The sequence below is a fragment of the Gopherus evgoodei genome, chromosome 6, assembly GCF_007399415.2.
Source record: "Gopherus evgoodei ecotype Sinaloan lineage chromosome 6, rGopEvg1_v1.p, whole genome shotgun sequence".
NCBI lineage: Eukaryota > Metazoa > Chordata > Testudines > Testudinidae > Gopherus > Gopherus evgoodei.
In genome coordinates, this window is record NC_044327.1 from 109,584,074 (window position 1) to 109,608,115 (window position 24,042).

The 24,042-nt window shown below is 44.7% G+C and overlaps 1 protein-coding gene across 1 annotated transcript; it reads left to right on the forward strand.

The window, feature by feature from the left end:
- Positions 1 to 270: 270 nt before the first annotated feature.
- On the forward strand, positions 271 to 24,016 carry GDNF (glial cell derived neurotrophic factor). The gene is made up of 3 exons (XM_030567001.1): positions 271 to 379; positions 4,633 to 4,830; positions 23,222 to 24,016. The coding sequence occupies exons 2-3, from the start codon at positions 4,659 to 4,661 to the stop codon at positions 23,704 to 23,706; spliced, it is 657 nt and encodes a 218-aa protein (XP_030422861.1). The 5' UTR covers positions 271 to 379; positions 4,633 to 4,658; the 3' UTR covers positions 23,707 to 24,016.
- The last annotated feature ends 26 nt before the right edge of the window (positions 24,017 to 24,042 follow it).

Genomic DNA, 24,042 nt, shown 5'->3' on the forward strand with positions numbered 1-24,042 from the left:
CGCAGTTGTTGATGGGGTGTCTTGCTCAGATTTCCAGGCAGAAGCTCAGCCGCAGCATCCAGAGCCAGTTCTCGCTGCCAGGCGGCGCTTCGTGCGGCTCAGGCTGCTGCTGCTGCTGAGCTGGGACTCGGCTGCAGGGCAAGGATCGGCGAGGACCGGGCGCTGCCTCGGGTCTCCGCGGGGACCGCGCACCTGCGGCGGCGGGGGAGGGCGCACGGAGCGGCGCCGGCGGCAGCAGCCCCTTCCCCTGATCTGGAATTGTGAACTTCCCCCAGCCCCCCTTGGAGGATCCCCGAGCTGAGCCACATGCATCCCTTGGCGGCCGGCCGGGCTTCCTGGAGTTAATGTCCGTGCTGGGTCCGACGAGCCCATCTCAAAGGTAAGGTGACGTTTCTGCCCTTGGCGAGGCGCTGGGGGCGGCTGCAGGGAAGGGGGGGGGCGCTAAGGCTCTGGATCGCTGCTCTTGAGGGCACAGGGAGGAACCTGAGCACCCACGGGAAATAAACAGATTTAATTTTCTCTTCCCCTCGGATCCTGGGAAGTAACCAGAGAGGCCCGCCCAGGCCACCTGGATCAACGCAAACATCTGCGCCGCTCCCTGCAGTCCTCGCACCTGGGCGCCCTGCCCGGCCCGCAGCCGGCGCCGGGAGTTTAAAGCTCCCCTTGCCCTCGGGGAGGGACCTGGGAGGAATTTCTGCTTTTTCAGGCGTTTTCCAAGCGGTGAGGATTCTCCTGAGCCCCCGAGCTGAGGCTGACACTGGGGGATGGAGGCTCCGGTGTCTCCCCAGCGCCGCTCGCCAGCCACGCCCAGTGCGGCAGCTCCGAGCACCTCCTGCAGCCGGCGTTTGCTCGCCGCTGGGCGAGGGGCCGCCAGACACGCTGCCTGGGCCCGCAGTTCTGGTTGCTGCGGCAGGAAGTTGAGGCACACGAGCCGGCGAACCCCTCGCTGCCCTTGTCTTCCTCGCCAGCCTGCAGCGTCTCTTCCCGGCCTGCCAGAGCCGGGAGCGAGAGTGCGCCTCGCTGGAGGCTACGTGTTTACACTGGAGTAAGCGATCCTGGAGGGACTCAGCCACGGATCGGGCCCCAGCAATCAACGCCGTCTGAATGCCAGCATCCTCCCATGCTGCTACCAGGACAGCAGCAGCAACCCGGGGGGCTCCGCAGCACCTCGCTAACGGCTGCTGAGGTCGGACTAAAACGTGTGCAAATAAACCTTTCGAACAGGAATTGTTTCACGCCTTCACGCAACAATCGTTAAGGGTCCATACCCCGCCAGGGTCTAAAATAGTGCACAGGCGTGAAAATAGCACCGGGAAACGCACGGAAGAGTTTCCTTGCTGTGATTCATCTCACCCTCTGAGGGATGTTTCCAGAGTGCTGACAGCTACCACCTCTGCTTGTTACATTAGTCAATAGCTTGCTCCTCGGCACTTCGCCAAACCGGGTCATTTTCTGCAGACAATGTACTCAGTATGAAGCGGAACTGTTAAGAGCGAAACAAAACTTTGGAAATCGCGGTATACATTAAGAGGGGTGTTGACGTGGCCACGTGGTTTAGCACAGACCGCGCAAGTCTTCTAAAGGTATCACCTATGCTGCTTTGCATCCCAGGATGCCTAGCTGTCCTCTACGAATGATTTTTGCTACCCTGTGGATAGGGCTGAAACTTGGTGGCAGAGTTTTTTCCCCCAGCAATCCATGCGGGATCACGTTCACTCCTGTTGCTTTCCAAAGAGTAGCCTAAAAATACAAATTTCCCACGCCAAACATCATGCTGGGCTACACAAACGTAGTAACTTCTCCGTCCCCTAAGAGGTGGCTACCCCGAGCGATCGCAGTTCAAGCGGTCGGTTTACACTGCCCTCTAGCGCCGGAAACGTGTGTGTCCTAACACACAATTGCAATGAGCAGGTTACTAATCCACAACCGGCCCCAGCCCCATTTGTGCCTTTCCATTCGGGGAAACTCTTCAAACATCCCTCATCACTTGAACTCCCTGTAGGGAAACTGGAATCGCTCCCCTTGCTGACATGTCTTCTCCGCGTTCGGATCGTTTTAGGGAAGCTCATGATCGCTTTGAATTTCTGTTTTCTTCTCTCTTTTAAAAACAAACAGAAAAGAAATAGCGCACTGAAGGATTTGTGTTGAAAAAGGCATGCAAAGAAAATGACACGGATTTTGCAAATGGCAGAGAAAATGCGAGCTGAATTTAGACCTTCAGGAATGGCTCTGTCCTCTAGAGCAAGCTCAGCAGGAGATGCGGTTTGGTGCGGATGCCTCTATCTTTACTGAAATTCTTTAATGTACAATGACGGGGCAATAACTGAAATGCAGGATGACATTCTAGACCCACACTAAAGTCAACTGTAAATTTACCCTATATTTCAAAGGGACCAGGCTAGAAGCCTGCAAAAGTCTCTATAAAACTCCCGCATTATAGAGAAGACGCAAAGAGCTGCCCAGGATAGGCCGGGACTGGGGAGCCTTGTTCATGCCCTGAGGATGTCTGAGGCGGAGGAGGGAAGCAGATATGGTAGTCCAGTTCTGAACGGGAGACTGGGGCTAATGCGTTCATACTACCAGAGATGGCAGCTCTGGTATTAGAAGCAGAAAGAGGGATTTTACCTAAGGGGGGAGGGGAGAGCGAATTGGAATTGTCTGTGTTAAATATTCCCCATTCCAAACCCTGCTGTGCAAAGCATCTGAGTGCAGAATGCAAGTCCAGTTGTTACAACCCCACAATCCCATCGTGCAGAAAGGAAAACACTGGAATGGGTTGTAGACGTGCCCTTCTTGAGTCAGAAGGGAAATCGGTTGCAGCTACATGGGGAAGGGGGTGAAAGCTGTAGGGGCCCTCGTGCTTTAGATGGCTCTTTGCTTTCAAATGTACCATGGCCCTGGAGCTGATAGATTTAACACAACAGATGTAGTTCTTTATTACAGAAAGTGTGATCCTCTCATGAGGAGCTATCTGGATCCTACTCCTTCTCTTACTTACTCTCAAGTATCAGAGGGCTAGCCGTGTTAGTCGGGATCTGTAAAAGCAGCAAAGAATCCTGTGGCACCTTATAGACTAACAGACGTTTTGGGGCATGAGCTTTCGTGGGTGAATACCCACTTCGTCGGATGCATGTAGTGGAAATTTCCACTACATGCATCCCACGAAGTGGGTATTCACCCACGAAAGCTCATGCCCCAAAACGTCTGTTAGTCTATAAGGTGCCACAGGATTCTTTGCTGCTTTTACTCCCAAATATTAAAGGAGGAAGGGCCTTGTTTAGGCTTTTTAAAGTTGTTTGTGTTTTAATATATTTTTATGACAGCTGACAAATTGTAAACGGGCTTCAGGAAGCTACATTAATTTCTTATTTATATTACAATCAACATCCCTGGCTAGTAAGGGCTAAATCCAACTGTCTCTACTGAGGCAAAGTCTGACCGCAGAGAGGTCAAAGTAAGATTTGCCAGATCTGGCCCCACGTTAACGAAATCCGAATAAACCAGTTTCAGCGAGTTTCCTCTCCAAAGACAAAAATACAAACAGGCGAAAGCTAACATCTGCTAGCCAGGGAAGATGGAAAATACACGCATCTGCCCGGACCTAGGTGTTTGCGAAAAGCGGAGAACTGGTTGGAGTGGATGTAAATAAAGCAACAACATATTTCTCTCACGTCTCTGGGAGCAGCCCCCTGACCCCCTCCTGGTGCCCATAACATTTTACTATCAAAAGCCTGAAAGTTGCCAAATCCCTTCTTTGATGTAGAAGCCAGTGTTGTGGATTTAAATTACAACGCGACTGGTTTTCTAAAACATACGCTTAAATCCAACCCGGATTCCCATTACGAGCCGCGACGATTTGTATCTCCGAAAGAGTTCGACTTTCGAGCTCCTGGCCTCCACCTACTCCCCTTCCAGTGCGTGATTATCATCAGGAACATTTCAGTGCCTGCTAAACTTAATCCCGCCGCCCCCCTGCTTTCTAATCTCCTCCACACAGCCAGGTACTGGGGTTTTGGCTTTGGGGACGGGTCCTAGGACAGGCATTTAGCGAGCCCGCGGGCGTCTGCCCTGTCCATTGCAAGGAGGCAGCGTGTCAGACGTTCCTTCTCTGCTCCCGAGCCTGAACCCGTGGAATGGGGGCAGCGTCTCTCCAGGAGCTGCTGCGTTTCGTAACGAGCCCCGGCCCCTCCCCAAACCCTTTGGGTTTATTAAGAGGCCCCAAGAGACTCAAACAGCCCCAGCGTTTTCTGGGCAGACCCTAGGCTGAGCTTCAGAGCGAAATGGGCAAGCAGAGGGTTGTGTGATCCCCCCTTAAGAATCATATCCGCTGGCAGGGCCGGCTACTGGGGGTGAGGTTAGGGCCCTGGCGGCCCCCCTGGTCTGTGCACTGCTCGGTTATGGGATTAACGCAGCAGGCTGGGCAGGAGCGAACATTTCCCCCGGGGGGAAGCTGATCAGTTTCACTCCAGCACCTGCGCTTCATCGAAGGCTTCTGAGACCGCTCCCCCCTCCCCGGAGCTCGGGAGCCCAGGCGCAGGCTCTGGCACTGGGGGAGCCCGGAGCGCAGCGCACAGCGAGCTCCCCACGGGCGCGCAGCGAGCGCGGAGCTAACCTTTGTCTCCTCTTCGCCAGGGGCCTGTGTCGGAAGGAAATCTAAGATGAAGTTATGGGATGTTGTGGCTGTCTGCGTGGTGCTGCTCAGCACGGTCTCCACATCCCCGCTGCCCGCCGGTAAGACGCCTCCCGAGAGGCCCCCTTCAGTGGTAGAGGGGCCTGAAGACGATCACTCCCCCATCAGCCTGCCGCCTCCCTATGCTGTGCAAAGTGACTGTAAGAAACGTTCCCCTTCATAGTCACCACTGTCTGTCTTACTAAACCCGCTTTCCAGTGTCTGACCCCAGCGCCGGGAGCTCGCTGCGCGGGGCGCCCCATAGCTGTGTGGCTACAACTGAGGGGCGGGCGGGGGCTGGGGCATTCTAACTGAGGGGCAGTTACTACACCTGCCCCCATCCCTGGTTGTACCGGAGGGTTTGTTTAAAACCTGTTTTTCTATTTGTTGCTCCCCTGTGAGAGATCCATGCAAAGGAGTGGGAATTGCTGAACTGATTCCAAACAGGAAACACTTCTTTCCCCTGCTAATCCCTTTTCAGTTCTAAAAATCTCCTTATGTATTGTTTGTATGGCAGTAGCACCTAGAACCCTCAGCCAAGATTGGGAGCCCACCCTACAAAACACTGCACAAACAAGTAGGGCAGCTACTGACCTCATTTAATTCCCCCCATTTATTCCAAAGTGAGATTGTCCACATCAGACTTACACTGGAATAAAAAAGGCTTTTAGGAAACTGATGTAGTTAAATCAGTGTAAGCCTGGCTGTAGACCAGCCCACAGTAAGAGACAGTTTACAATCTAAATTCTAGGTAATAAATAATAATAATAATAATACCTAAATAACAAAAGGTCTCAAAGGAAAGCATTTTCAGAGAGCACTGTGATTTTTAAATACACAGTGGTGCTCCTTTAAAGTTGGTGTTAATATGACTCAGTAAGCAGTGGCAACATACACAAATTAATCTTAGAAGTATTCAGTTAACATGAAGGGCCTTGTCTTAAACCCATAAAAGCAAAGACCCAGAATTGAGACTACCCACTTTGTCTTTAACTAATTCTCTTCTCTGCTTAGATACTGTAACTTACATGGTACAAGGGTATAGCTCAGGGATCGGCAACCTTTGGCATGCAGCCCATCAAGGAAATCGGCTGGTGGGCCGGGACGGTTTGTTTACTTGCAGCATCTGCAGGTTCAGCCAATTGCAGCTCCCACTGGCCACAGTTCACTGTTCCAGGCCAATGGGGGCTGCAGGAAGTGGCGTGGGCCAAGGGATGTGCTGGCTTCCCGCTTCTTCCTCCTCTAATCTTCTCTCTTCTTTCTCATTTTCTTCCCATTGGAATCTTTCCTGGGCCTCACTTTCCTCTCTTTTGAGCTGACCTTCTCACTGTTCCATGAATGACAGCATCCTGTCTCAGTCCCTCATCAGATGCAAGTTGACCAAAAGAACTCCATCCCCAGTTTTCTTCTTCTTCTTGCACAGATTGCTGAGGCTTTATGATGCTGTGATCGACTTCTGCATTGTGGTACATGGAAAGGAGGGTGTATGTGCAGTGGAAGATTCCACAAAACCTCAGGATCTGCTTTGCTGGCATTTGTGCCAGTCTCCCCTACTCTAAGCTGCAGCTGTTTCAGTTCTGTAGGAAGAAAAAAGCATTAAGAAGAAAGTTGTACTAGTAACTTTACAACGATGACAAGTTATCAGTTCAGGGTGGTGAGATATCAGTGTTCCATTGTTCTGGGTCCTACAAATGAGGCCTAGAACTATTTTTTATAACACCAATCCCTCTATTAAGACATTTTAAAAAATGTTATTCCACCTAAGTGATCCGTTCCATAGCAAGCAGAGGAGACAGACAGGTAGCAGAAGCATTAATCACTTACCCACTAGGTCTGGTTATCCTCATACTGGAAATAGACTAAACTTCTCATTGTTGTTTGGGTATCTTGTAGACTAAGGAGTGAGATGTCCATCATGTGGGCCTTGTGTTTCAGGTGGATGAGTGAGCAACATCTTCCAGAAGTATGTGCCCAGTGTAGAGCCAAGCAGAGATGGACGAAGGGTCTGCTCCAGTATGTCAGTTCCTATATTCCTACTAGGGAAATTATCCGCAGAAACCTGAGCAATATGTTCCTACACTATTCAAACCTACAATGGAAATCACAGATAGATGGGCCTGGGTGCAAAGGGAAGATGAGCATTGCTACTCACCCTGAGGTTAAAGCTGGATAAGTGAGTCTCTCAAACATTTTTTTTTTTGTTCTTTTCCAAAGACTGGTGAAATAGCCATGCTCAGAGAAACTCCTGTATTGGCTACATTGGTGAGCCTGATAAATAGCAAGGGGTTTGCTGAGCTGGTTGGCTATATGCCGATATTCCAGCCTAATTAGTTAAATACCTTGATTCACTTTATTACTGTTTCTGTTTTAAAAATGTGTGGCATCTGGATGCCATTCTGAAAACACTGGGCCTAATAAGCTAATGATATCTAAGATGTGTCACCACTTCTGCCGACAGTGGTGTTTGGGTTCCACCATAATAAGAAAGGGTGCAGCCAGAACTCAAAGTACTTTGACATTTGAGTCAGGGACTTTATTTTGATAGCAGGGTCTGGGGGAATCTGAGTCATGATGGGATGAACGCCATTAGTGTGTAGGCAGAGGGCATGCTGGTGTATTTCCATTTCACTGAGAGCTATTTTCACCATTGCAATAACAAAAAAAAAAAAAAAAAGTCAACTAGAGGTTTCGCCATTCACTATTGATTTTATGCGGAAGGTGCTCATACAAATACAATACCAAGAGAGAGAGATCCAAGACTCAGGTTCCTTTTAACAGGTTCCCCTTCCACAGTTATCTTCCTCAATCTGCTCTCGTGACTTTGGTCCCATTCTCTTCCACACATCATTTAGTGCGTGCGTGCGTGTCTCTCTCTCTCTGACACACACCCATCCCAACACAAAGAATGGGTTGAACACTACCTGTAAAGGGAATCAATGGCTTCTCCTCCTCTTTGTGGTTCTTCATCCTCCCTTTCCTCTCTGAAATATGCATAGCTATCCAATATGCGGCAGAAGCAATGGTTAGCTTGGCTCTGGTTCAGCTCCCTAGAAGGAGGGGTATTTGTCCAGCAGTGGCCTGATACATAGTTGGAGTTGTCAGATCAGTTACACCAGGACTTTCACATCTTCATCTTTCCTCAATTCATCCATCATTTTCTCCACAAGGTGTTCTGAGAGGTGCTGATAGTGCTCTGAGATCACAAGATTATGTAGCACCAAATTCAGATTGGCCTGAAAGTTTCCCTTGCTCCAGATTATGAGCAAGGTGTTGACCTCTCAATCTGACCAGGTGTACTGTGATGACCCCTCCATTTCAGATCAGTGATCATAGAGTAATGTGCACCAGCAGTCACAGGCTTCAGCTATATGATTAAAATAGACACCGGCTTGCTCAATGTAGCCTGCCCTAATTGCAGAGCATTTTAAATCAGCCCCCTGCTTCTTGATCATGTAACCAGCAGAGCCATATGGGATAGTTTGTGACGGGGGGATAGAATTGCTGGAGACATATGCATATGGCACACGCAATACATAGGGTAATGAAGTGTGGGATATTTTGTTATAGCGACTAAGAGGAAGCTATCCTATTATATAGGCATGATCAAGGGTCCTGTATGAGCAAGAGTGGCACACAATTAGCTTCTATAGATACTATGTACTGTGTGAACACAAAACACATTATAAATAGAACTATGCCAATAAGTGGATACAAGATGTGGTGAAATTATGGTTATGTTGTTTGGCCCTACCTGTGAAAGCAAACCTAGTGTTAGGCATATATATTTTGTAACTGGGTACCCCAACATGGTTGTAACTGTAGGGTGAATGGGATCCCAAGTCACATAGGCCATTACCTACAATGTGATCACTGGCACGGGGGGGGAGCACAGTGTAAGATCTAGCTGTGTACTTAAAAAAAAAAACACACAAAAAAACATTGTAGGAGCTTCTCTCTGTAAAGAGGCAGAGATGTTCTTATAAATTGCAGTACCTGAGGCACAGTGATTTGATTGTTGAATAGTGATTTGTTATGTGTGTTTCTTTTTAAAAGATAATTTAGTGTTAGGCCATTTAACATCTTTAGCTGGAGCATAGGCACTGCCTCCGTAGGTGCTCCAGGACTCAAGCACCTACTGAAAAAGTAGGGGGGGATCAGCACCTGCAGTGCTAGATTAATATTTTGTGGGCCCCAGCGGCCAGACTGTGATGCCACACCCTCGTTCTGTTCCGAGGCCCCACCCCAGCTTGGCCTGTCCCTCCGAGGCCCTGCCTGCCATTTGCACGGGGAAGAGGGGGCGGAGAGGAGTACCCACCTGCAAAAACAAAAGTCAGTGCCTGTGAGCTGAAGTGTTTTTTATTTACTATATTAGAAATACAGAGGAAATGTAGACTAGCCAGGATATGATATTGGAATGCAAGCACTTCAGGGTAAGACTTGTCTTTATATTTTGATGCTATATAGAGATGAACACATTGTTAGTGCTAAACAAATGATATGTTCTGATCTAAATAGACTTTATTCTATATACCACTTGTTAGACACGTACAATACCTAATACACCATCATTCCATTCTGTGTCAAATACAGTGTCTAATAAATACATTCCCATGGAGGGCACTCAAAGAGTTAACATTAAAATGACCAAGTCCTTCAAGAGGAAATAAGTATACAAGTATATATTTTTCTCCTTATGCATATTTTAAAAGTATATATTTACTTAAAGTACATTCAGGGGAAATTCTTGGAATTCAGCTGTCCAGATGACCATGGACCAAAAGATGGGAAAGAAGTTATATGGCTCTACTACTGTGTGATCCTCAAATGGATGCAGTTTAAAATTCTGTGTAAACTGTTTTGATCCCCATTAGGACTGCAGAGACCAGAATTCAGAAATAATCTCTGCTAGATCTGCTTAAAAAAGATGTAGAGTTGCACAGGAATCTCATAATTCTGAGATAATATCCTAATGGCAATCAGTAAGATCGTAATATTAAATAATGCAGTTATATGAATCCTCAGTTTTATCAGACATTAAAATAGAGTGGGTTTCAAAATGTTTAGTGGTGGCAAAAACAGTTAATCATTGACACTGGAAAGCTGTAACAGGATTAGAATGGGTCATCTTAGGTGTAAAAGATGCATCTAATGAAAAAGCGATACATGGCAAGCAGAATAAAATGGAAGATTTCAATGAAACATGGACACCATTCCCTAGTTATAAAGATGGAAAACAGAAGTAAACATGAGACAGGTTCATACAGGATATTCAGTTGCACATAAAATGTTACCGGAAACTTAGCATGTTTTAAGGTAAAAGAATGAAAATGAACTATGCAATGATAGATTTTGTTACAAATTTCAGTAAAGATTTTTTAGAACGGTATAAGGTCCCACCTCAACTCAGCTTAAGCATTTGCTTAATTATCCTACTTTTCAGCACAACACCTAAACATGTGCTTAACTTTAAGACTGTAATTACATTTCTTTGAAATCAATGGGATTTAAGAACATGCATCAGTGCTGTGATGAATAGGGATGGATTTAAGCATGTGTTTAAAGATGAACACTTGTTAAGTGCTTTGCTGAATCTGGGCATAGCTGCAGAACAGCAGGGATTCCGAAATCTTTTCATAATGGAGACCATGTCTTAACAGAGAGATTTTCTTGTGGACATATCCCCTCTGATTCACAAATGGCATATACCACATTCCCTCCCATTGATAAATGTGAGGACCACCTCCGCTCCCATTCACAATCATGTAACAACTCTCTAATGACAACAATTTCCTAGCTGGAAAAGTTATATTAGGTCTGTATGTTTGGCCATAATTTAATATCGTGTGGAATCTGGGAAAGGATAAGAGCCATCCTGTGAACAGACACCTCTCTGCAGACCACTATCAAGTGCTCCATGGGCTACCAGTGGTCCACAGATCACAGTTTGGGATGCGCTGCAGTAGAACATGTAGCACCTGTTTTAGTGCTAGGCACTATTCATTGTAATAGTATGAAAACATTATCAGCTTGTATGCTAACCGTTTTCATACTGAGAAACATTCATGCTAATAGTATGTTCATTATCCAGACACAAACTGTAAGAATGCTGACATTTAGAAAGTAAAAGAGCATCACAGAAAAACATGTATTATTCATAATGCAAAAACATCACTGAAATCAGCTGAGATTCACAAAGTCAGGATTCAATCATGGCTTTGCCACAAGCCCTGTACATGGGGGAGTATGGTGGTGTACTGCTCCAGGAGCAACCTGCAAAGCCAGAGCATATACTCCTAGGTCAGAATGTATATGATTGATATTGACTAGATAGTATGTAATTTAATTGGGGAGATAATTCTTTTTTTTTCACCTTGAATATGTGAATAGTAGTAGATTGGCAGCCAGGTCACTCTAGTGAGGGATTTGATGACATTACTTGAGAGCTGAACTGCTGGAGGATTTTTGTACCAGAAATCCAAGATGGAATTTCTTTGCATGGCCATCACAGACTACTCTCCCAGAAATCTCAGAACTGTGTCTGTTAGCTGGCTACATGCTCATTGCTATGAGTGCTGACTAATAGCAAGAGGCTCACAGGTTTCAGGTACTCCTAGAGTAATAAAGGTTCTCAGATACTATAGAGAAGAGATTGATATAAAAATTGTCATAAACAGAATATTCAGCTCACAGACACGTGAACCTGCCTGATACTGGACATGTACTTCAGTGATACAGATTCCCATACTCAGGGCCACCTGGGGGGGGGGCAAGTGGGGCAATTTACCCCAGACCCTGGGCCCCACAGGGCCCCATGAGCCCTGGCCCGGCAGCGGTTCAGGTCTTCGGCGGCGGGAGGGCCATTCAGTGCTGCCGAATACGCGGAGTGACTGAAGGGCCCCCTGCCACCACAATCCCCATGAGCGCTGGCCCGGTGGCGGTCTGGGTCTTCAGCAGCATTTCGGCAGTGGGGGGCTCTTCAGTGTTGCCGAAGACATGGAGCGACTGAAGGTCCCCCCCCCCCCCGCTGAAATGCTGCGAAAGACCCGGATCGCCGCTGGGTGAGTACAAGCACCGCAGCTCCCCCGCTTTGCCCTAGACTCCCTGACTCCTCTGGGCAGCCCTGCCCATACTTGTTTTAGAACAATACAATGGTTTAGAGAGGAGGAATGGTCCAGGAGTCAAGACATAAGAACGGCCATACTGGGTCAGACCAAAGGTCCACCTAGCACAGTATCCTGTGGCAATGGACTGGGGTTCTGTTCCCAGCTCTGGCACTGACCTGCTGTGTGACTTAGGGCAGGTCACCTCATCTCTATTTCTTCTCTCACTGTTTGCCTGTCTTGTCTATTTACATTGTAAGCTCTGAAGGGAAGAGATGGTCTCTTAGTATAGTACCTAGCACAGTGGGGCCTTGATTTCAGATGTGGCCTCTAGGTGCTACCACAATAGATGTATTAAAATAAATACAGGTAATAATGCTTTTTCTGAAAAACTGTCACATTATAATTAGTTAAAAGTAACACTTTTCCATACTATAAGCCTTAACAGAAATCTGTGTATCTATACTTATTTGGATTGCCAGTATGTACTTTCTTCAAAACTGGTACAATATTGCTATTAGATATTCGATAATGCTCCCATACCTTCTTGTATATTTTTCCTAATGCTTTGATAGCACTTGTCCTGTTGACTTTTAGCAGCTTAGCTGTTATATCATCTATCCTGCAACTTTCCCATTTTTAACTGTTCCACTGCTCTTTCTATTTCTTCATCTGACGGTGGTTTGGTAGTAATATCCAATATGGCCTTATACGCTGTTTATCTGTTTATCTATTATCTAGATGTCCAGAATGCTTGCATCTGAATTAATACAAGGTTCAGCACTTTGTCAAAAATGCTCCTTCCATACTTTCAGCTCCACTTCAGAATTTGTAGTCAGTTCAATAAATTAGCATCTCTTCCTGCTAGCATCATTGGCCTGATTCTGTTTCCATACAATTTAACCTTATTGTATATCATTTTCATATCTTGTTTTCTTGATGCTTCCTGTAGTTGCTGACCGTCTTCTCTCCAGAACTTGTGCTTATCCAATCTTTGTGATTTCTTCATCACTTTATGCAATGCTGTAAGCTCATCAATATTGGGGAAAAATCATGATGTAAATAATTGTCAACAGATTATGACCAGTTTTAGGGGCAGCAGTAAGCACCACGTGGCTTCAGACCAGGCTGCAGTTGCATTAATCAGATATTCACAGTCTGATAGTTAATGGAAAAAAGTGAGAATGGGGATTAAAGACATTTGTTGTTTTCATTGACTTCACAAAGGCATTTGATTCAGCTTGGAGGGAAGCATTATGGAAAGTAGTAAAATCATGTAGCATTCCAGATAGGATAACTGCAATTATAAAAGTTATGTACAAAGATTCCTATAGAGCCATAAGAACTAGTGGAAAATTAAGCAATTGGTTCAAGTCAAAGCAAGGGGACAATAATTCACATTTGTTTTCATCATTTCTTAAACTGGACATTAAGAATGATAGGTGATTTGGATGGTGTGACACTGGATAATCTAGAGTTAAGCTCTTTAGTTTATGTAGATAACATTGTACAATTGGCAGAAACATTTGAATTAATGATGATACTCTATTTTGAAAAATTGGTGTAATCGACTTTGACTTACAATATATGCCAAGGATTCAAAGTGGTTGTATCTTGGAAAAGGGACAATAGAAGAATTGTTGAAATGCAGCAGCCAGTGAAGTCACAGAACAAGTAAAATGTTATGTGTACTTAGGAAGCTTGATCAATGCTGATGGTTCCATCAAGAATGAAATTAAAAGAAGATGTGCTTTAGATACAAGTGCTGCATAGAAGCTGATGCACAGAAATTGATGAAATTATGGACTGATAAAAACATTACATTTAGTACCAAAAGTGAAAATTTATAAAACTGGTGTACTAACAGTATTAGTTTACCGTATGGAGGTAGTTGCATTAAAAGGAAAAAAAAGCATCAGAAGGCTGAAGGCAGTAGAGATGAGAGTTCTTTGGAAGATGACAAGTGTAAGGTGAAATAATGTTAAGACCAATGAAGAAGTTAGAAGGAGAGTAAGATGTGAAGTCAGGGTATGGATGTCAGGTACTCAGCTGCCTCTGGGCTTGGTTGCTTGGCAACCACATGAGCTCTGCTGCCCAATAAACCCTCACCATGTGACTGTGCTCCCTGGATGGACAAAAGAGCCAACAGATCACCATTTAAGCCTTGTAGGAACAGCAGCACAATGACTTTTCAATGCGTTCCATACCTGTAGCTGCGCCAGACCTGCTTCCAGCCCTAGTCCCTGTCTCCTTCTGAACTCCTGTCTCTAATCACTAGATTGTCTCCTGACCACAAGTCCAGTTCTGCCCAATAGATTTTGTTCCAACCTCTAGGACACACCACCCACACCTCAGTGCGTGACAATGGGATTAGTGACAATTGAGAAAGATTATGATGGTGAAAACACTGCAGAAGACAAACAGATGATAGGATGCCAAAGAAAATAATGCAAATACAATCTGATCTAGAGGCCAACTACCGACTAGATGGAGAAACATTTTATGCAGGAATATGACTCAGCTGGACTTAATGAAGAAACAAGTCCTGGACAAAAATGAATGGTGACACTGTACTGCTTCTTGTGTCCGCAAAGATGTCCTGGGAAGAAATGAAGAAGAGAGAAGAAAAATCTAGCTATCCAACAAAAGTATTCTTGCTGCTTGGACTAATCATATCATATACCACTATCAAATGTAGGATCTGCAGCTGTCAAAACAGGGTCTTCTCTCACAGGGCTCAATTTTGCTCTTACTGAAGTCAATGGAGATTTTATGAATGGCTTCAGTTTGAACACTATTAGTCACTCAGATTGGCCAGCTAGCGATCAACTGGTACGCCAACTCACAAAGATTAGAGTCCTACAAACTCACCTAAACTGATGGGACCCAGGTCTGGGTCAGAGTGGGTGGGAAAACAACTGGATTCTCTCAGGCTCAGGTTGGGGTAGGTTGGCTCTCCACTTCCTGCCTGTGTATGAGCCTCGCTCCTGCCATCCTATGTTGCAGAGTGACCATGCCAGAGAAATCTCAGCACCACTCTGTAGTGCACATACAGCACATGTGGGGCTGCTGCTGCACCAAACCAGTGGGCAGGAGGTGGCATCAGTACTGAATCAGGTTCATGGTTGGGTCGGAAAACTACTCTACCCTCTTGTGCTTGGGTTGGGTTGCGTGGGATTGGGTCGCGTGGGATTGGGTCCAGTTTGGGTCTGCGTCAGGCCTCAAAATTAGGCCTGAGAAGTCCTCTACTGTAGACCTCTCACTTGAATAAGTTTGTATCTACTTTACCCAACTCTCCTTAGCATGTTTTCCCCTAACACAGCCACAGATGACAGCAAGTGAAGTTTAGCAAATAGGATTTTTCTGTCACTTCTCTTTGGCCATGTCTATACTTACCGGGGGTGGATACTGCTGCCATCGATGCAATGGGGGTTGATTTAGTGGGTCTAGTGAAGACCCACTAAACCAACCACAGAGTACTCTCCAGTCAACTCTGGTACTGCACCAGAAGAAGAAGAACAAGGTAAGTCAACGGGGGAGCGTCTTCACCAACCAGCGTGATATAGACACCGTAGTAAGTCAATCGAAGCTACGTCAATTCCATCTATATTATTCATGTAGCTGGAGTAGCGTAACTTAGGTCAACTTTCCCTGGTAGTGTAGACAAGGCCCTAGTTCAGGAGTTCCCAAACTTCACTGCACCATGACCCGCTACTGACAACAAAGTTACTACATGACCCCAGGTGGGGGGACAGAACCCGAGTCCTGCTGCTCCAGGTGGGGGGAGAGGGGGCGTGGTCTCAGCCCTGCTGCCCCAGATGGGGGGGGGAAGAGGGGACCAGAGCCCGAGCCCTGCTGCCCCATATGGGGGGGGGAGAGGGGACCAGAGCCCGAGCCCTGCTGCCCCCGATGGGGGGAAAGAGGGGGTCAGAGCTTGAGCCCTGCTACCCTGGGTGGGGTGGAGCTTGGGCTTCAGCTTCAGCCATGGGTTCCAGCAAGTCTAATACTGGCCCTGGTGACCCAATTAAAATGAGGTCCCAACCCACAGTTGGAGAACTGCTGCCCTAGTTTCCTTCTTTTACTGGAAACAGATGGAATCTGATTTTCTCACAAGTTGTCGCAACTACTGTGAACTGAGAAGCACAGTTGAGGAGGTAGAAAGATAACAGGAAACAAATGAAAACCCTGTAAAAGGCTGAACATAAACTAAAAAATATGAATCAATAGGATGATTCGCGATAACTATCAACTGATTTATTGATCATACCTGGCATATGATAGGCCTTCAAGCTAGTGAACTATAAAGAGAAAATCTTTGTAACCACAAAAGGAAAAATTACAAAAGCTATTTTAATTCAGTACTTTTTCCTAATACTGGCTCATTGTATCTGACATTAAAAGGCCTAGGAGTCAGATGCATCAGGATATTTAACACTTCACCTTGATGAGAGACAGGTGATACCAATGACAGTGTCAGTTTCTATGGGAATTCTAAGTTACAGGAAAGAATGTAATGTCTCTTTGTAAGCTGGCAAGTCAGTGAATAAGGTAATGAACTAGAACAGTATTAATCATTTAAAGACAAGTTGACCTTGGCATCTTTGATGTTATATTTTTTAATGAATATGACTGACATGTTTCTGTTTCACCCCTTACCCCACACATTTTCATGCAAAGCATAAAAGCAAAGTCAGTCTTCAGACTGGTGTTATTTTAATTGTTTAAATCCTGATAACTTTTCCACATAGATAGGTTAGTTTATTTCCAGGGATTCAGTTCTCCAATTTCTGTTTGATAGGCTTATTACTGAAAAATATTTCTAAATGAGTCTTTTTTTTCCCCTTCACAACCCATTTCTTTCTAGCTTATAAATGTATGCAACAGAATGATCAAAATGTTAGAGAGGCTAATGGGAGAACAACTGGACCCTCTTGGGCTCACCATGGTCAAAATAAGCAGCAAAGAATCCTGTGGCACCTTATAGACTAACAGACATTTTGGAGCATGAGCTTTCGTGGGTGAATACCCACTTCCTCGGATGCATGTAATGGAAAATCATTCCATTACATGCATCCGAGGAAGTGGGTATTCACCCACGAAAGCTCATGCTCCAAAACGTCTGTTAGTCTATAAGGTGCCACAGGATTCTTTGCTGCTTTTACAGATCCAGACTAACACGGCTACCCTCATGGTCAAAATGAAAGTAGAGTTTAAGTTGAGAGGGTCCTGAACTAAAACTTTGGACCTTATTTTGGTAGAAGAAGCTTTAGAGCCAAATCCATGTCTGGATCTGAAATTTGCAAATAACCCTTATCATTATAATGGGCTGAATCAAACCCTCTGAACTTTGGGGGTCATAATGTAAATGGTGTTTGGTGTTTAGACACGGTAACATAACAACCATTTAAGATACATTAAAGAGCTACGCACAATGCGAGTTAACATAGAAAGTAAAAAATTATGTACAGTAGAACCTCAGAGTTACAAACACCAGAATTACTAACTGACCAATCAGTCACACACCTGGAAGTACACAATAAGGAAGCAATAGAGACTAAAAAACTCCCAACCAAACAGATACAGTACTGTATGGTGTTAAATGTAAACTACTAAAAATAAAGGGAAAGCAGCATTTTTCTTCGGCATAGTAAAGTTTCAAAGCTGTATTAAGTCAATGTTCAGTTGTGAACTTTTGGACCATGTTTTGTTCAGAGTTACAAACATTTCAGAGCTACGAACAACCTCCATTCCGAAGGTGTTCATAACTCTGAGCCCTGGTTTACACTAGTGGGGAGGGAGGGGGGTGTCAACCTAAGTTGCGTAGCTGAAGTTGGCGTATCTTAGGTCAACTTACCTGGCTGTGAGGACGGCAGTGAGTCGACTGCTGCCACTCCTCCATCGACTCCACTTCTGCCTTTCATGAGCTGGAGTTCTAGAGTCGACGGGGAGCGTGATCAGGGATCGATTTTATCGTATTTACAATAGATGCGATAAATTGACCCCCGATAGATCGATCACTAATAGCCAATGCGGCGGGTAGTGAAGACCTGCCCTGAGGTTCTATTGTAGATAAGTATATAAAATTATTCCTTTCCTAAAATAATTGCATGGACCAGAAAAAATTGTTTCCATTCAAAATTGCATTTTAGTGAAAAGGCACCTTTTACAGATAACTATTTTGCAATAAGTGGGATTTAAGCCTTTTCTCTAAAACGTGATGGCCAAGATTTTCAAAAGTGAGCACCAAAGTTAGGCTCCTACATAAATAAGTGATCAGATTTTCAAAAGTGCTGAAGATCCAGCTTCTCCCAATGAAATCAATTTCTGGTCACTTTTGCGTTGTGGGTTTCTTGTACTTAATACTCTTGTCAGGATTGTCACCACTGCAGGAGAATTTTTTCAAAAAAATCTGTTGACAGTGGAATTAAAAGATTAGCTTTATAAAACCTAAATTTTGTGCCAGATTTGCTCTGATAGTTTCCCATTAAAGACAGATGGGGCAATTTAGTTTCTGTCTTCTTTGGAACATGGCCGTGTTGGAGTCTGCTGTTCCAAAATGACATTTGGACCTACTTTATTTATAAATTCTTCTTGTATGCAGTATAAATTGTTTCTTAAAAGGGGCTCATTGCCAAATACAATGCTCTCTGGCAGTCAATGCCTTGAATCGACTGGAAATGCAGACTTGGGGAATGTAGTGGAGAACTTGCCCAGAGAACATGATGATCCTCTGAGAGCCATGGAGCAGAACTCTTTGGTGGCTTTCTACATAGGAAAATGAGTGGAGCCATTGTTGTTTGGCTGAGGGAATGTGTAGCTATCAGTGTTGCCAACTCTTACAACTTTATCATGAGTCTCATGATATCTGATGAATATGTTAAAGCCCCAGTTCCTGAAGACAAGTGATTAGATGAAAATCTCAGGTTTCATTTTTTTTAAAGTATATTTCTAAAACTTACCCTAATGGTTGTGGTAAAAGCATTGCCTGAGTGTACCTCAAAGTCTCAAAAAAACAAAAGGCAAATAAAATGAACCCAACGCTTATGATTTTTAAGCCATTCTTATGATTTTTGGGCATCCAACTCAGGACTGATGCTGCAGCTTTAGCGTCACTCACTAATACGGCTGTTGGCAGCCCTAGCTGCATGAGTTGGACTGCAGTTCCAGCTGCCTCCAACAGAGGATGCTCTGCCTAGGCAGAGCTGAGAAGCAGTAGCCCATGTGGGCAGGAGAAGCTGCAGGGAGAGTGCTCATGGGGCAGCACTTGCTTCCTGCCCCTTTCACTCCGCTATGAAATGCTGCACTCTACAGTCCATCCACTGCATCGGGCGCCTTATGTGGGGCTAGGAGAGAGGAAGGGACATTGTCCTGGGGCGGTGGTGAGGGTGGGGGCAGCTGGGCAGGCACATGTCCAGAGGAGGGACCGAGCAGGCAGGGGATTGAACTCATTGGATGGAAGTTGCTGAGTGGGAGGGAGCTAGTCAGGGCAGCACCTGAGTGGAGAGAAGAGAGAAGGGGATATTGTCCAGGGTAAAGAGCTACTGAAAGTTCCCAGGGCAGGAGCAGGGAGGGTTTAGGGGAGCCTGCCCAGGGAGAGGTGGGATGAGGCCCTCCAGCAGTCAGCAGTAAAGGGAAGTGGGATATGTTCACCCCCCCTTGTGTTTATTTTTGTGTTTCAGAGTAAGTTCAATAAAATGTACATGCTGTGCACATGCATACACACAAGTGATTCCCACCATAAGTTCAAAAATCAGAAAACAGGCCTCAAATTTGATGTAAAAATAAAATAAATCTCATGATTTTTAAGTCAGTTTCATGATTTTTGGAGTCATCATTTTTTAACTTGCAGGGTTCGCAACACTGCTGATCCTGTTACCACAAGCCTCACATACAAGGGCCTGTTGAATTGGATGGTCCTTTCTCCTGCATATAGACTGTAGGTGAGACTGCAAACTAGATACACAGAAGCCCTACACCATACTTTGAGCTTGGAAGGAGGATTTTTAAGAGCATAAATGCCCACATATTTCCCCCATGCATAGCCCTTTTACTCAGGCTCTGTGTATGTATGTTCTATTCTATTTTATTCTATATAAATTCTTGTACCTCATTCAACACCATAATATCTGAGCACCTTCCAGTAGTGCATTAAGCAACATAACTAACAGAATCATAGGACTGGAAGAAACCTCAAGAGATCATCTAGTCCAGTTGCCTGCACCCATGGCAGGACTAAGAATTATCTAGACCATCCCTGACAGGTGTTTGTCTAACCTGCTCTTAAAAATTTCCAATGAAAGGGGTTTCCACAACCTTCCTAGGCAATTTATTCCAGTGCTTAACCACCCTGACAGTTAGGAAGTTTTTCCTGATGTCAAACCTAAACCTCCCTTGCTGCAGTTTAAGCCCAACGCTTCTTGTCATATCCTCGGAAGTTAAGAAGAACAATTCTTCTCCCTCCCTCCTCCTTGTAACAACCTTTTATGTACTTGAAAACTGTTTATCATGTTCCTCTGTCTTCTCTTTTCCAGACTAAACAAACCCAATTTTTTCAATCTTCTCTCATAGGTCATGTTTCCTAGACTTTTAATCATTTTTTTGCTGTTCTCTGGACTTTCTCCAATTTGTCCACATCTTTCCTGAAATGTGGTGCCCAGAACTGGACACAATACTCCAGCTGAGGCCTAATCAGTGCAGAGTACAGCTGAAGAATTACTTCTCGTGTCTTGCTTACAACACTTCTGCTAATACATCCCAGAATGATGTTCGCTTTTTTTGCAACAGGGTTACATTGTTGACTCATATCTAGCTTGTAGTCCACTATGACCCCCAGATCCCTTTCCTTCCTAAGTGGGGTACTTTGCATTTGTCCTTATTGAATTTCATCCTAACGTTTGTTCTTTCACCCTCTCTCCAGGGGATAAGTGTATGTAGTGGAATTCTTGTTTTGGTAGGGGTTTTAAAAACATATAAATATACATGTTGCTAAGTATTTCTGTTAGAGAAGGCAGGTCAAAGAAATGCACTTTGTACTTACAGAGAAAGGTGGTAAGATTTGGATGGTCCTCAGTTCCTGGAGTTCATTCCACAGTCTTGGACTGGCCCCAGAGACGGCTCTGTCTCTTACACAGATGAGCTTTACTTTATTGTAGTGAGTTCCATTGTGCCACAGGAGTGGAGTTCTCAACTACGGTCTTCATCTAGGCACTTTAGGCAGTCTGTTAGATATCCTGGGGCTGAGGTCAACGAGTACCTTGAAGATAAGGACTGAGAACGTGAACTTGATTCAGTAATCTGTAGAGAGCCAGTGTGGAGAGTGGAGGATAGGCCTGGTGTGTTTGTGCTAGCCTGTGTTGAGGAAGAGTTGTGCTGCAGCATTCTGTACTAGTTGGAGTTTCCTAAGTGCCGAAGTCTTTGTGCCCAGACGTATTGCATTGCTGTAGTCCAGCCAAAAGATGAATAAAGTGTGAATAACTGAGCCCAAGTCATTATTCGCCAGGACAGGATGGAATCTCCTAGCCAACTAGAGACAGTAGAAAGCATTACTCACAGATGCTGCTATGTGAGAGCTCGGGTCAGTGAGGCACTCAGGAGCATGCTTAAAACCAGTTGTGGGTGTGTATCTTCAACCAAAGGAGACTGCACTCTGGCTGCAAACTCTTCAAAATGCTTTTCTCTGCCCACAAGCAACACCTCTGTCATGCTCAGCCTTAGCTTCAACCAGCTGGGCTTCATCCATGAGCTGATCCCCTCTAAACACTGGAGCATCTTGGTGGTGATGGTGTGGTTCAGTGTTGGAGAAGGAAGTGTACAGCTGTGTATGTGTTTAAGGATCTGACCCTCTGAAAGCAACTTCACTGGTGGCAGTCTGTACTGGCATCTGTGAAGACTTTGTCTACACAATCCCCTATCATCCTGCATGTCATCCAGCTGTTGAGGGGCAAATCCACAGATATCTTCCCTCTGATCCTTGCAAAGGATGCATGCCTTCAATGAGCAAAGTTCTGGCACTGTGCATGAGGCAAGAAAGTTCTCACTCCTGTGTTATATTTATTTATGATGCCCCTACAATGGCTCCAGTCACCCTTTCACTTAGGCTATGTCTACCTATGCTATGCAACTCCAGCAATGTGAATAACGTAGCAGGAGTTGACGTACCTTAGGTTGAGTTACTGTGGGGGGTGAGAGGGAGAAGCTGTCCCGTCGACTTACCTTACTCTTCTCGTCAGGGGTAGAGTATGGGGGTCGACTGGAGAGCGATCTGCTGTCAATTTGGCGGGTCTTCACTAAACCTGCTAAATTGACTGCCAGTGGATCGATCTCAGAGCATTGATCCTGGCTGCAGTGTAGATGTAGCCTTAGTTAAACTTACAGTATAGTAACTTGAGCTTGTTGAAAGTCAGAATTTCTATCCCACTGGAAATGCCAGAATTTCAAAATTGGTTTTGTTTCCAATTGGTATGAAAAGTTGAAATAACAGAATTTTTCATGAAATAAAATATTCTTAAAATATTTAGTTTCAGCCTATCAAAATGTTTCATTTTGATATATTGTATTATAGCATATCAGAACATAAAAGTCAAAATGAAATGTTTCAATAATTTCCCATGAAAATTTTAAAATTGATACATTCCTGTGAAATGTTTCAATGTTGGCAACTTAGGGTACGTCTTCATTACCCGCCATATCGGCGGGTAGCAATCGATTGCTCGGGGATCGATATATTGCGTCTCATCTAGACGCGATATATCGATCCCCGAACGCGCTTATATCGATTCCGTAACTCCACCAACCCAAACGGAGTTGCAGAATAGACAGGGGGAGCCACGGACATTGATCCCGTGCCATGAGGATGGTGAGTAATTCGATCTTAGATACTTCGACTTCAGCTACGTTATTCACGTAGCTGAAGTTGCGTATCTAAGATCGATTTTCCCCCCAGTGTAGACCAGCCCTTATTCTCAGACAGAAGCTGTTCCACGTGAAAATTTTCAACCAGCTCTAATAACAACATCCTCAGCTGCACCAAAAAGCAAGCATTTAGCCAGGAGAAGTAACTCAATTTGACCAGCCATTTAGCTACAGACAGCTCCTTTCTACCATTGCCATCATTCCAGGAGCATATCCTTTACCCACTGTTAGTCTTTCTAATCAGAATGATAATCAGAGGGAGCCCTTATCTACAGTAGGCCAGGAAAGTCTATTTGACCCTTTTACAGTAAGTCTGCTTATCTAACATTTATACCTTGTCATATATTTCTTTCCCAGTTTTTGGACCTGCTATGTATACTTTTTGAAATACACAATTGATAGAATAGCTTCCATAGGCCTAACATTTTGTTGAGTTATAATATTGGTCAAGTTCTAGTGGACTTTGTTTAAAATGTCTAAGACAAATAAAAGTGGCCATCCACATCTAACAAAACCTGTTCTCTCTTTCTTTTTCAAATAGCTAACATGCCAGAGGATTATCCAGATCAATTTGACAATGTAGTGGACTTTATTCAAGCCACTATAAAAAGACTGAGAAGGTCACCAGATAAACAAACTCCAATTTTTTCTAAGCGGGAGAGAAGTCGGCAAAATGCAGCTGTTAATACAGAGAATTCCAGTAGAAAGGGACGGCGAGGTCAAAAGGGCAAAAATCGAGGTTGTGTCTTAGCAGAAATACATTTAAATGTGACTGACTTGGATTTGGGATATGAAACCAAAGAAGAGCTGATTTTCCGGTACTGCAGTGGATCTTGTGATGCAGCCGAGACCACATATGACAAAATTTTAAAAAATTTAACCAGAAAGAAAAAGCTGGTCAATGATAAAGTGAGGCAAGCTTGCTGCAGACCCACTGCCTATGATGATGACCTTTCATTTTTGGACGATAAGTTGGTTTACCATATATTGAAAAAACATTCCGCTAAAAGATGTGGATGTGTCTGATTTTTTTTGAGATTATTACAATATTGCATTCCTACTACAATGCAAAGAACAGGACCAAGGTTCCCAAGGAATCGTCTGTTCAGAACTGAGAAAGAGGACCAAGGATGCAGGAAAACAGATGTCATGGGAGCCTGGTAGGACAAGATCCAGCACAGAGAACTGGACAGGACAGAAAAGTTGGAACTTTTAATTTCTACAGGAAAGCAAATAAAAGGCATCAAAGCTCAGGGGTGGAGTTTCAGAATGGATGGGTGGAGGTTGCTATCACTATTTCATTTGACATGGTACACTATCAATGAGAGTTGAATCAGCTAGGAATGTGCTTAAAAACACAAC

What these genes read in the sequence shown, in the direction of transcription:
- GDNF (XM_030567001.1), top strand. Translation starts at nt 4,659, where the DNA reads ATGAAGTTATGGGATGTTGTGGCTGTCTGCGTGGTGCTGCTCAGCACG. An exon ending in CTATGCTGTGCAAAGTGACT is followed by an intron (nt 4,831 to 23,221) that starts GTAAGAAACGTT and finishes TTTTTCAAATAG; the next exon opens with CTAACATGCCAGAGGATTAT.